The 11,057-nt window shown below is 45.7% G+C and overlaps 1 protein-coding gene across 1 annotated transcript in view; it reads right to left on the bottom strand.

Moving 5' to 3' along the window:
* Nucleotides 1-120: 120 nt before the first annotated feature.
* Nucleotides 121-11,057, bottom strand: part of LOC117440606 (protein NDNF-like) — a gene marked incomplete at its 3' end in the record, with an annotated part of 15,177 nt that continues 4,240 nt past the window's right edge. The window contains exons 3-4 of the mRNA XM_071202055.1: nucleotides 2,312-2,503; nucleotides 121-353 (exon numbers count right to left, since the gene is read on the bottom strand). Coding sequence (XP_071058156.1) covers nucleotides 121-353; nucleotides 2,312-2,502 — 424 coding nt within the window. The remainder of the gene's footprint in view (nucleotides 354-2,311; nucleotides 2,504-11,057) is intronic.

Below are 11,057 nucleotides of genomic sequence, written 5' to 3'. Positions count from 1 at the left end.
ATGGTCTGGTGATAGGGTACCATGGTCTGGTGATAGGGTACCATGGTCTGGTGATAGGGTACCATGGTCTGAGGGTACCATGGTCTGGTGATAGGGTACCATGGTCTGGTGATAGGGTACCATGGTCTGAGGGTACCATGGTCTGGTGATAGGGTACCGTGGTCTGGTGATAGGGTACCATGGTCTGAGGGTACCCTGGTCTGGTGGTAGGGTAGTATGGTGTGTTACCTGAGCCCTCTGCACTGCCCTCCTCCTTCAGCTCCTGCAGACTCAGCCTCCACTCCAGAGGAGCGTCGCAGGGCGTCACCGTCACCGACAGCGGCGTGTTGTCCTCCTCCACCACAAAGTAGTACCTGGAAACCACAGGTTCAACACACAGTCTGTCATTTTCTGCTTTCTCCCAGGGAGGACTCCAACATAACGAACATTACACATGCATAAAAGGTCCGTCTAGGTGGCAGATACAGTGTACAATCAAATGAATAGGCATGTACATAAACACAGGTCAGGATGCAGGAGATTCAGGGGTAACAAAGTACAGACATCTGAGAGAACGAGACGTGGGCGACTGCACTTTATAATCCTATTCCCGTTGGTTTTATGGATCATTGCCAACCGTCTTTCTCAAAAACTCCATTAAATGTATTACAGCTACAAAATATTATGTAGCTGAGGAATATTCAGAGAAAAACTCTCAAAATACTTTTAAATTAGAGTCACAGTGTTTGTGTACATGTTTAAGTTTATCTCAGAGATGTATGAGTTTTTCTATTAATTCAATAATTAGATATTGGTACATGTCCCCAGGGCCGGCCCTGCCTACAGGCCTCTCACGCAGGCTGCATGGGGCCCCAAGTTGGCCAGGCGCGGCCCTGCCTACAGGCCTATCACGCAGGCTGCATGGGGCCCCAAGTTGGCCAGGGGCGGCCCTCCCTACAGGCCAATCACGCAGGCTGCATGGGGCCCCAAGTTGGCCAGGCGCGGCCCTGCCTACAGGCCTATCACGCAGGCTGCATGGGGCCCCAAGTTGGCCAGGCGCGGCCCTGCCTACAGGCCAATCACGCAGGCTGCATGGGGCCCCAAGATGGCCAGGCGCGGCCCTGCCTACAGGCCTATCACGCAGGCTGCATGGGGCCCCATGCATGTCCCACTCTGATTCTGGGTATTCTGATTATGTTTGAAAACCATATGAAATGCATTTAGACAATTAAAAATGTCTCTGGGTTCGAAACCTTTGGAAACTCTGGGATAATGTTAGCATACGCCTCATCTAAAGATATAACATACGTCTGGTTGTTTAATGCAGAAAGGAGGCAGATGTCTCCGCTAACATGAGTTCAACGTGTCGTATTGCTGCAGCACAGTCTGGGCTGCAGAGATGGGGTTTCTCTGACCTTGGTCTCTGAGCTGATACTCGATTACAAGACGTCTCATTTATTATTTAGATCCTGCTTCTCAGATCCTGTGAGTGTGCTTCCTCTCTGTTTACAGGAAGAGGCCGTCAGCAGATCACCGCTTCCTCCTGAAGGATCAGGTTTGTCTTTGTTAGAGAGTAACATTATTCTATCTCCAGACTCTCAACGAGGCACAGCAGCATGCACCCTGCTTGCCATTCATCAAGACAATCATCTCTCCTGCAATTTAGAGGGCCAATGCATTGCTCACTCAAATATAACTTGTTTGCTTTTAGGACGAAGTTAAATAAAGGTTTTCTCCAATGTCACGGCGAGATGGTCGACCCAGTCTCACGGCATTTCGTGTAATAGTCACGAAACGTAATCGATTCAACCAACACGATTCCCCAGCATCGAAAGCAACGTCTTTCTATTGGTCGAGTGTTTCGTGCCTGCGTCTTTTTGTCCGGTCGGGTCTTGGAAGACCGGAAGCTGTGGGGTTCATAAACATCTTCTTACCTTTATATATACGGTCTATGGTTCGTACTCAATATCAAGCCACGATTTACTGCTTTTCTTTACGAGGTAAAATGCATTTTCATTTGTTTTAATTTGACTTTTAAGCTTCCTCCCTTTCATGCACGGGAAAACTATTTCTTTGTATTCTTGTCTTATTTTTGTATTTGAATTTTATTCATTTTTGGCTAATTTATTGATATTTTGCCTTATTTGTTGAATTTTTTGTATTATCGTGTTATTTTTTGTATTGTTGTGTTAATTTTTGTATTGTTGTTGTATAGACTGTATATTTTTCTTAGTTATTCTGCAAAAACCAGTTGAAGGAGAGAATTATTCTGTTATGCAGCTTATGCAAACATTAGTAATAACCTGAATGCATGTCCTATGTTTGGCCTCACCTTTTGGGCGTGTCTCTGAACAGGTACCCGCTGATCTCGGCTCCGTCGGGGATGACGGAGGAGTCGTGGAACAGCGTCTTGTCTCTGATCTGCATCTGGAACAAACCCTCGTCTCTGGTGGGAAGCTTCTGGCCCGAAACTCCGATTCCCAGAAGCACCAGCAGCACCATCCACCCGTTACCCTGCCTCATCCTGGAGGACACAGAGGAATATACTGTCATGTACTCCGTCTTCAACCTGGAGGACACAGAGAAATATACTGTCATGTACTCCGTCTTCAACCTGGAGGACACAGAGAAATATACTGTCATGTACTCCGTCTTCAACCTGGAGGACACAGAAGAATATACTGTCATGTACTCCGTCTTCAACCTGGAGGACAGAAAATAGATATACGTTATTCCTCCCTAATTGGCAGTAAGTGTGAAGCTAGCTTAGCTTAGCATAAAGACTGGAAACAGAGGGAAACAGCTAGCCTGATTTCTGATCAAATAAGTGCCATAATGTGCCCTTTTTGTGTCTTTTACATTCATCCATTGAATCTGAATCTGCCAACATGCTGTAATAAGGACAGCAGATTATAATACATGTTGTAATATGAGGCAGTACTTAAACCATCAGCCTGATAGAGGAAAACTCTTTCCATCATCATACGTCAGAAAAATACAAGTAGACATTTAGGCGTGTTCAAATGACTAGTTAATTTGTAAATTACGTAACTCTATTTGTTCTCCTGTGACTCATGTACGATAATTGTTATTATTGTAAGCCTCTGCAGTGACAGCTTAATATTTCACATCTGGTTTCACTGCCTGAAGGTTCAAATAAGACGATGGAGTTGGATCGGAAATATTATTTTGGCTATGACACGGTCCAGTTTCTAACCCTGGCTGAAACCCTGACTCGTCCCGTCTCCATTTACCTTCAGTTTGAATTTAAAAAATGAGATGTAATGTCTAAATGTGTTAAATAGAACAGTTAGATAGAATTGGAGGGATGAAACCCTCTGTAATGGTCACATATGCAGAGCACACAGCACACACAGTGAAATGTGTTCTCTGCTTTAACCCATCCTCTAGCACCAGGAGTCTAGCACCAGGAGTCTAGCACCAGGAGTCTAGCACCAGGACTCTAGCACTAGGAGTCTAGCACCAGGAGTCTAGTACCAGGACTCTAGTACCAGGAGTCTAGAACCAGGAGTCTAGTACCAGGAGTCTAGCACCAGGAGTCTAGCACCAGGAGTCTAGCACCAGGACTCTAGCACTAGGAGTCTAGCACCAGGAGTCTAGGACCAGGAGTCTAGTACCAGGAGTCTAGCACCAGGAGTCTAGAACCAGGAGTCTAGTACCAGGAGTCTAGCACCAGGACTCTAGCACCAGGGGTCTAGCACCAAGAGTCTAGCACCAGGAGTCTAGTACCAGGAGTCTAGTACCAGGACTCTAGTACCAGGAGTCTAGCACCAGGAGTCTAGTACCAGGAGTCTAGTACCAGGACTCTAGTACCAGGACTCTAGTACCAGGAGTCTAGTACCAGGACTCTAGTACCAGGAGTCTAGCACCAGGAGTCTAGTACCAGGACTCTAGTACCAGGACTCTAGCACCAGGAGTCTAGAACCAGGAGTCTAGCACCAGGAGTCTAGTACCAGGAGTCTAGCACTAGGAGTCTAGTACCAGGAGTCTAGTACCAGGAGTCTAGCACTAGGAGTCTAGCACTAGGAGTCTAGCACCAGGAGTCTAGTACCAGGAGTCTAGCACTAGGAGTCTAGTACCAGGAGTCTAGTACCAGGAGTCTAGTACCAGGACTCTAGTACCAGGACTCTAGTACCAGGAGTCTAGTACCAGGACTCTAGTACCAGGAGTCTAGCACCAGGAGTCTAGTACCAGGACTCTAGTACCAGGACTCTAGCACCAGGAGTCTAGAACCAGGAGTCTAGTACCAGGAGTCTAGCACTAGGAGTCTAGTACCAGGAGTCTAGTACCAGGAGTCTAGCACCAGGAGTCTAGTACCAGGAGTCTAGCACTAGGAGTCTAGTACCAGGAGTCTAGTACCAGGAGTCTAGCACTAGGAGTCTAGCACCAGGAGTCTAGAACCAGGAGTCTAGTACCAGGAGTCTAGTACCAGGAGTCTAGCACTAGGAGTCTAGAACCAGGAGTCTAGAACCAGGAGTCTAGCACCAGGAGTCTAGTACCAGGAGTCTAGTACCAGGAGTCTAGCACTAGGAGTCTAGTACCAGGAGTCTAGAACCAGGAGTCTAGTACCAGGAGTCTAGAACCAGGAGCCTAGTACCAGGAGTCTAGCACTAGGAGTCTAGCACCAGGAGTCTAGAACCAGGAGTCTAGCACTAGGAGTCTAGTACCAGGAGTCTAGTACCAGGAGTCTAGTACCAGGAGTCTAGTACTAGGAGTCTAGAGCCAGGAGTCTAGCACCAGGAGTCTATCACTAGGAGTCTAGCACGAGGAGTCTAGAACTAGGAGTCTAGTACCAGGAGTCTAGAACCAGGAGTCTTGCACTAGGAGTCTAGTACCAGGAGTCTAGTACCAGGAGTCTAGTACCAGGAGTCTAGTACTAGGAGTCTAGAACCAGAAGTCTAACACCAGGAGTCTAGTACCAGGAGTCTAGCACCAGGAGTCTAGAACCAGGAGTCTAGTACCAGGAGTCTAGTACCAGGAGTCTAGCACCAGGAGTCCAGAACCAGGAGTCTAGCACCAGGAGTCTAGCACCAGGAGTCTAGTACCAGGAGTCTAGTACCAGGAGTCTAGCACCAGGAGTCTAGAACCAGGAGTCTAGCACCAGGAGTCTAGCACTAGGAGTCTAGCACTAGGAGTCTAGCACCAGGAGTCTAGCACCAGGAGTCTAGCACTAGGAGTCTAGTACCAGGAGTCTAGTACCAGGAGTCTAGTACCAGGAGTCTATTACCAGGAGTCTAGCACCAGGAGGCTAGACCCAGGAGTCTAGAACCAGGAGTCTAGCACCAGGAGTCTAGCACCAGCAGTCTAGCACCAGCAGTCTAGAACCAGGAGTCTAGTACCAGGAGTCTAGCACTAGGAGTCTAGCACCAGGAGTCTAGAACCAGGAGACTAGAACCAGGAGTCTAGCACCAGGAGTCTAGAACCAGGAGTCTAGCACTAGGAGTCTAGAACCAGGAGTCTAGAACCAGGAGTCTAGAACCAGGAGTCTAGTACCAGGAGTCTAGCACTAGGAGTCTAGCACTAGGAGTCTAGAACCAGGACTCTAGAACCAGGAGTCTGGCACTAGGAGTCTAGCACCAGGACTCTAGCACTAGGAGTCTAGAACCAGGAGTCTAGAACCAGGATGTCCGGTGCCTTGCTCAAGGGCACCACGGCAGGGCAGGAGGTGAACTGGGACCTCTCCAAGTAGCAGTCCACTCTCCATATTTAGGGCGTGGACTTGAACCGGCGACCCTACGGCTCCCAGTCCAAGCCCCTACTGACTGAGCCACTGCCGGTTTCCCCCTGCTGCAAGTCTTGATGCTAAGCTAAGCTAACCACTCATGTCACTAGCTCTTTATTTAATGTAAGAGCATGAGAGAGATCTTCACATCGAACTCTCAATAAGATAACAAAGAAGTGTTCCAAGATGTCAAACTATTCCTAATCCAAAAGTATCTTAGTGATAAAAGACGGATGTTTTAAAGCATTTAGACAAAGCTAGGCTAGCTGCCTGTTTGCAGTCTTCATGCTACGTTTAGATAATCTAATATTTAGCAAACAGTCAAATCTATCTTCTCGTTCATCAAGATAACTAGTTAGGGTTCTTCCCAAGACGTTAAACTATTCCTAACAAACAGATAAAAGACCTTTTGGACAAAGCTAGGCTAGCTGTTAGCTGTTTCCAGTGTTTATGCTACGTTTAGATTCATTAGCAGACAGACATTAAAGCGTAATCAATCTTCTTATTAAACTCTGAACACGAGAGCAAGTGAGGGTCCAGATCAAGACTTCAGTCCTTTCCAGTCAAAACAAACATATCTTAACGATCACTGTGAGGAGAAGCCAGCCTGTCTTTGAGGCGCTATGCTCGTCACTGCTCAGCAGACAGACACGAGCGTCTGATCAGTGTTCTCAATTCAATCTTGACAAGAAACAAAGTAGTGTACTTCCCAAGATGTTAAACTATTTCTTTGACAAAGCAATCCAACCCAGTCTCACGGCATTCCGTGTCACGAATGTAATCTATTGATTCGTGCACCAACACCGTTTTCCATTGTCTTCGTGTCACAGAACGATTTTAAAAGCAATGTAAATAATAACAAATTAGAGTTAGATATCGAGTCAGAACATGTTTTTATGAACCCCACAGCTTCCGGTCTTCCACGACGCGACCGGACAGAAAGACGAGGTGCGGGCACGAAACATACCAAACGAAATACATTGCTTTTTAAATCAGACGAGAGAAAGGGGAAAGTCGTGCCGGAGAACACGAATCAATAGATTACATTGATTTCGTGACGACAACACGACGTGCCGGGAGAACATTCAGGGATTCATATAAAAAACCCTTCATCACAAATACAATGTTTGTTTGTGTTTATGCTAATTCAGATCAGCTTATATTTAGCATAGAGACGGGATCATCTCACTTCTCGACTAACTAGCTCTGCTCGTCAGGCTGAGTGAGAGTCGGGGGAAGGCCTGTTTTCACGATGTCAGAATGGCTTTTCGTCTTTTGGCTTCTTCCTCCTTCCTTTCCGCGTGTTGGCAGCAGACACGGTCTTTACTCCACTTTTATTTGATGTTAAATGCGTTTCCTCGCTTCTCCTCCTCTCAGTTTGAACCTTAATTAACACTTAAAGTGAGCGGAGGAAAGGAGGGGATTTAAACATTTAAACACAGACGCGTGAAGGAAAAGCTTTCGCTATAAACTCCAGCACTTCTTAATAAAACGCTTGACATTAAAATCCCTAAATCCCTGTGGTTTGAGTTGTATTGCAGTGTGTGCGTGTGTGTGTGTGTGTGCGTGCGTGTGTGTGTGTGTGTCAGGCCCGGTTCCAGAACAAAATGACTCAGGGTGCATCTGAGATTAGAGAGGGTGCAGGGGTAAAGTGCTATTTTTATAAGTGGGGAGTGGACCTAACACCCTCTAGGAGGGTCCTCACCTCCTCTAGGGGGGTCCGGGGGCATGCTCCCCCGGGAAGATTTTATTTTGAATATTGAAGTTGAAAGCATCAATCTGGTGCACTTTGAGAGCAAAATTAAGAGATCTATGGATACCTCTCAACACCAGATGAAACATGAATATTTTACAAATCACTCCCCTTTTAAACTGTATTTTTGTTTTACTGTCATATATAGTATTTCATTTTTAGTGAGTGAGTTACTCAGATGAGTACCAGGAGACAGCGGTTGGTACTCTGGTACAGTTGTGGTGAAGGCATCTGACGTACTTGAACCGAAATGTCTACATGCAGAAGATGGCATCTTTTTCACAGGAATATTCAGCCGATCTCTGTTTTGAAACCGTGAGCTGCAGAATGAGCGCCTCACCCCGCTGTACAGGCGAGTCGGGTACTTTTTTAAATACACCTGGGCAGGCTCTGTTTCGCCGAGGTCCTCTGGCACGTGCGGGCCGCCGACGGGTGGTGGTGTTTGGGGAAACGAAGACGGCTGCGGCTGCTCCGCCTCCGTGGGCGAGGCGGGCAAAGCCGGCGAGTCGGGCGGGAGGACGTTAGTGTCCGCGGCAGTGTCCCCATGATCTGAACTGTTATTACCTGCAGTCGATGCAGTGTCACTGCTGGCGATAAGGACTGGTTGTTTTAACCATTTTCTGATGTCCATCATTGACTGTATTCTTCTTATTGTTATTATTACTACAATTATTAGTATTGTTATTATATATGTAATATTTTATTTTCACTTTATATATATATATATTTTTTCACTTTGAATTTTTCAAATGAGGGTGCACCCTTATGCACCCCCGTAGAACCGGGCCTGTGTGTGTGTGTGTGTGTGTGTGTGTGTGTGTGTGTGTGTGTGTGTGTGTGTGTGTGTGTGTGTGTGTGTGTGTGTGTGTGTGTGTGTGTGTGTGTGTGTGTGTGCGTGTGTGTGTGTGCGTGTGTGTGTGTGTGTGTGTGCGTGTGTGTGTGTGTGTGTGTGTGTGTGTGTGTGCGTGTGTGTGTGTGTGTGTGTGTGTGTGTGTGTGTGTGTGTGTGTGTGTGTGTGCGCGCGTTGCAGCTCTCTATTGATTCCCCTGCATTGATTGCAGCTGATGGGAACGTTATCCCCGGAGATGTAATCAGGGTAATGATGGCAGATTAGATACTTTGCTGCAAGAGAGAGGGTGTCCTTTTAATGACCCCTCTCCCCCTTTCTCCCCCTTTCTCCCTCTTGATCGCGCTTTACATCAACAGATAATCTCTTTCTGTCTCACACGATCCTCTCGTCTCCTTCGACAGACTCTCTGCTGAGACTCAACTTGTGTACTACTTCGAGGCACTTCCTAACTGTCCATACTGCGCACACTGTACCCTCACTACCTCTTCTATCGTTATATCATTATATTATATATTATATATTATATATTATATATTATATATTATATATTATATATTATATATTATACACACCGCTCTGCAGTTTACTACGAAACACTGACTGCGTGTCTTTGTCTCAGCGCTCGATCTGATCTAAAGTAAAGAGTCTTCTGCCGCAGCCGGTGGACCTCGTCACTAAAACGTGTCTTGGTTGAGAGTTCGCTGCAGATCCTTTTGTACTTAAGTAAGAGTAGTTTAAGAGTAGTTTAAGAGTAGTTTAAGAGTTGTCTGAGATGAGTACCGGCAGAGGTCCGCGTGCCCCTCGACGCGACGCTCCTTCTGCTCTTTAGAACCAGCAGAGAGAACCTGTCTTCAGAGGAAGAGGAGATCTTATCTTTCTGTCACTCTGAACAAAGACACGTCGATAAACAAAGCTCAGAGGGGGTTTGTCCCACGCTCCCTGAACACACCACACGCACAGCACTGAAGTCATCACACATGGTAAACAAGCTTTCCGTTCAAAGCATTTACAATCCTTTCTCCAGAAGACTCTAGAACAATGCAGACGGTCAGAGTCACTCTTTCCAATCAGAGATCCATTATCGCTTTGAAGAGTCCTCTCCTGCTGATGCTCAGGTGTATATCAGTATGTAGTGTCTCTACTTTAAAGAGTCCTCTCCTGCTGATGTTCAGGTGTATATCAGTTTGTAGTGTCTCTACTTTAAAGAGTCCTCTCCTGCTGATGTTCAGGTGTATATCAGTATGTAGTGTCTCTACTTTAAAGAGTCCTCTCCTGCTGATGTTCAGGTGTACATCAGTATGTAGTGTCTCTACTTTAAAGAGTCCTCTCCTGCTGATGTTCAGGTGTATATCAGTATGTAGTGTCTCTACTTTAAAGAGTCCTCTCCTGCTGATGTTCAGGTGTATATCAGTATGTAGTGTCTCTACTTTAAAGAGTCCTCTCCTGCTGATGTTCAGGTGTATATCAGTATGTAGTGTCTCTACTTTAAAGAGTCCTCTCCTGCTGATGTTCAGGTGTATATCAGTATGTAGTGTCTCTACTTTAAAGAGTCCTCTCCTGCTGATGTTCAGGTGTATATCAGTATGTAGTGTCTCTACTTTAAAGAGTCCTCTCCTGCTGATGTTCAGGTGTATATCAGTATGTAGTGTCTCTACTTTAAAGAGTCCTCTCCTGCTGATGTTCAGGTGGATATCAGTATGTAGTGTCTCTACTTTAAAGAGTCCTCTCCTGCTGATGTTCAGGTGTATATCAGCATGTAGTGTCTCTACTTTAAAGAGTCCTCTCCTGCTGATGTTCAGGTGTATATCAGTACGTAGTGTCTCTACTTTAAAGAGTTCTCTCCTCTGATGTTCAGGTGTATATCAGTATGTAGAGACACTACTTTAAAGAGTCCTCTCCTGCTGATGTTCAGGTGTATATCAGTATGTAGTGTCTCTACTTTAAAGAGTCCTCTCCTGCTGATGTTCAGGTGTATATCAGTATGTAGTGTCTCTACTTTAAAGAGTCCTCTCCTGCTGATGTTCAGGTGTATATCAGTACGTAGTGTCTCTACTTTAAAGAGTTCTCTCCTCTGATGTTCAGGTGTATATCAGTATGTAGAGACACTACTTTAAAGAGTCCTCTCCTGCTGATGTTCAGGTGTATATCAGTATGTAGTGTCTCTACTTTAAAGAGTCCTCTCCTGCTGATGTTCAGGTGTATATCAGTATGTAGTGTCTCTACTTTAAAGAGTCCTCTCCTGCTGATGTTCAGGTGTATATCAGTACGTAGTGTCTCTACTTTAAAGAGTTCTCTCCTCTGATGTTCAGGTGTATATCAGTATGTAGAGACACTACTTTAAAGAGTCCTCTCCTGCTGATGTTCAGGTGTATATCAGTATGTAGTGTCTCTACTTTAAAGAGTCCTCTCCTGCTGATGTTCAGGTGTATATCAGTATGTAGTGTCTCTACTTTAAAGAGTCCTCTCCTGCTGATGTTCAGGTGTATATCAGTATGTAGTGTCTCTACTTTAAAGAGTCCTCTCCTGCTGATGTTCAGGTGTATATCAGTACGTAGTGTCTCTACTTTAAAGAGTTCTCTCCTCTGATGTTCAGGTGTATATCAGTGTGTAGTGTCTCTACTTTAAAGAGTCCTCTCCTGCTGATGTTCAGGTGTACATCAGTATGTAGTGTCTCTACTTTAAAGAGTCCTCTCCTCTGATGTTCAGGTGTATATCAGTGTGTAGTGTCTCTA

Source organism: Pseudochaenichthys georgianus, unplaced genomic scaffold (assembly GCF_902827115.2).
Source record: "Pseudochaenichthys georgianus unplaced genomic scaffold, fPseGeo1.2 scaffold_1065_arrow_ctg1, whole genome shotgun sequence".
Lineage (NCBI taxonomy): Eukaryota > Metazoa > Chordata > Actinopteri > Perciformes > Channichthyidae > Pseudochaenichthys > Pseudochaenichthys georgianus.
Note: the sequence above shows the minus strand (reverse complement) of the source record. Positions and strands in the feature narration are given on the sequence as shown.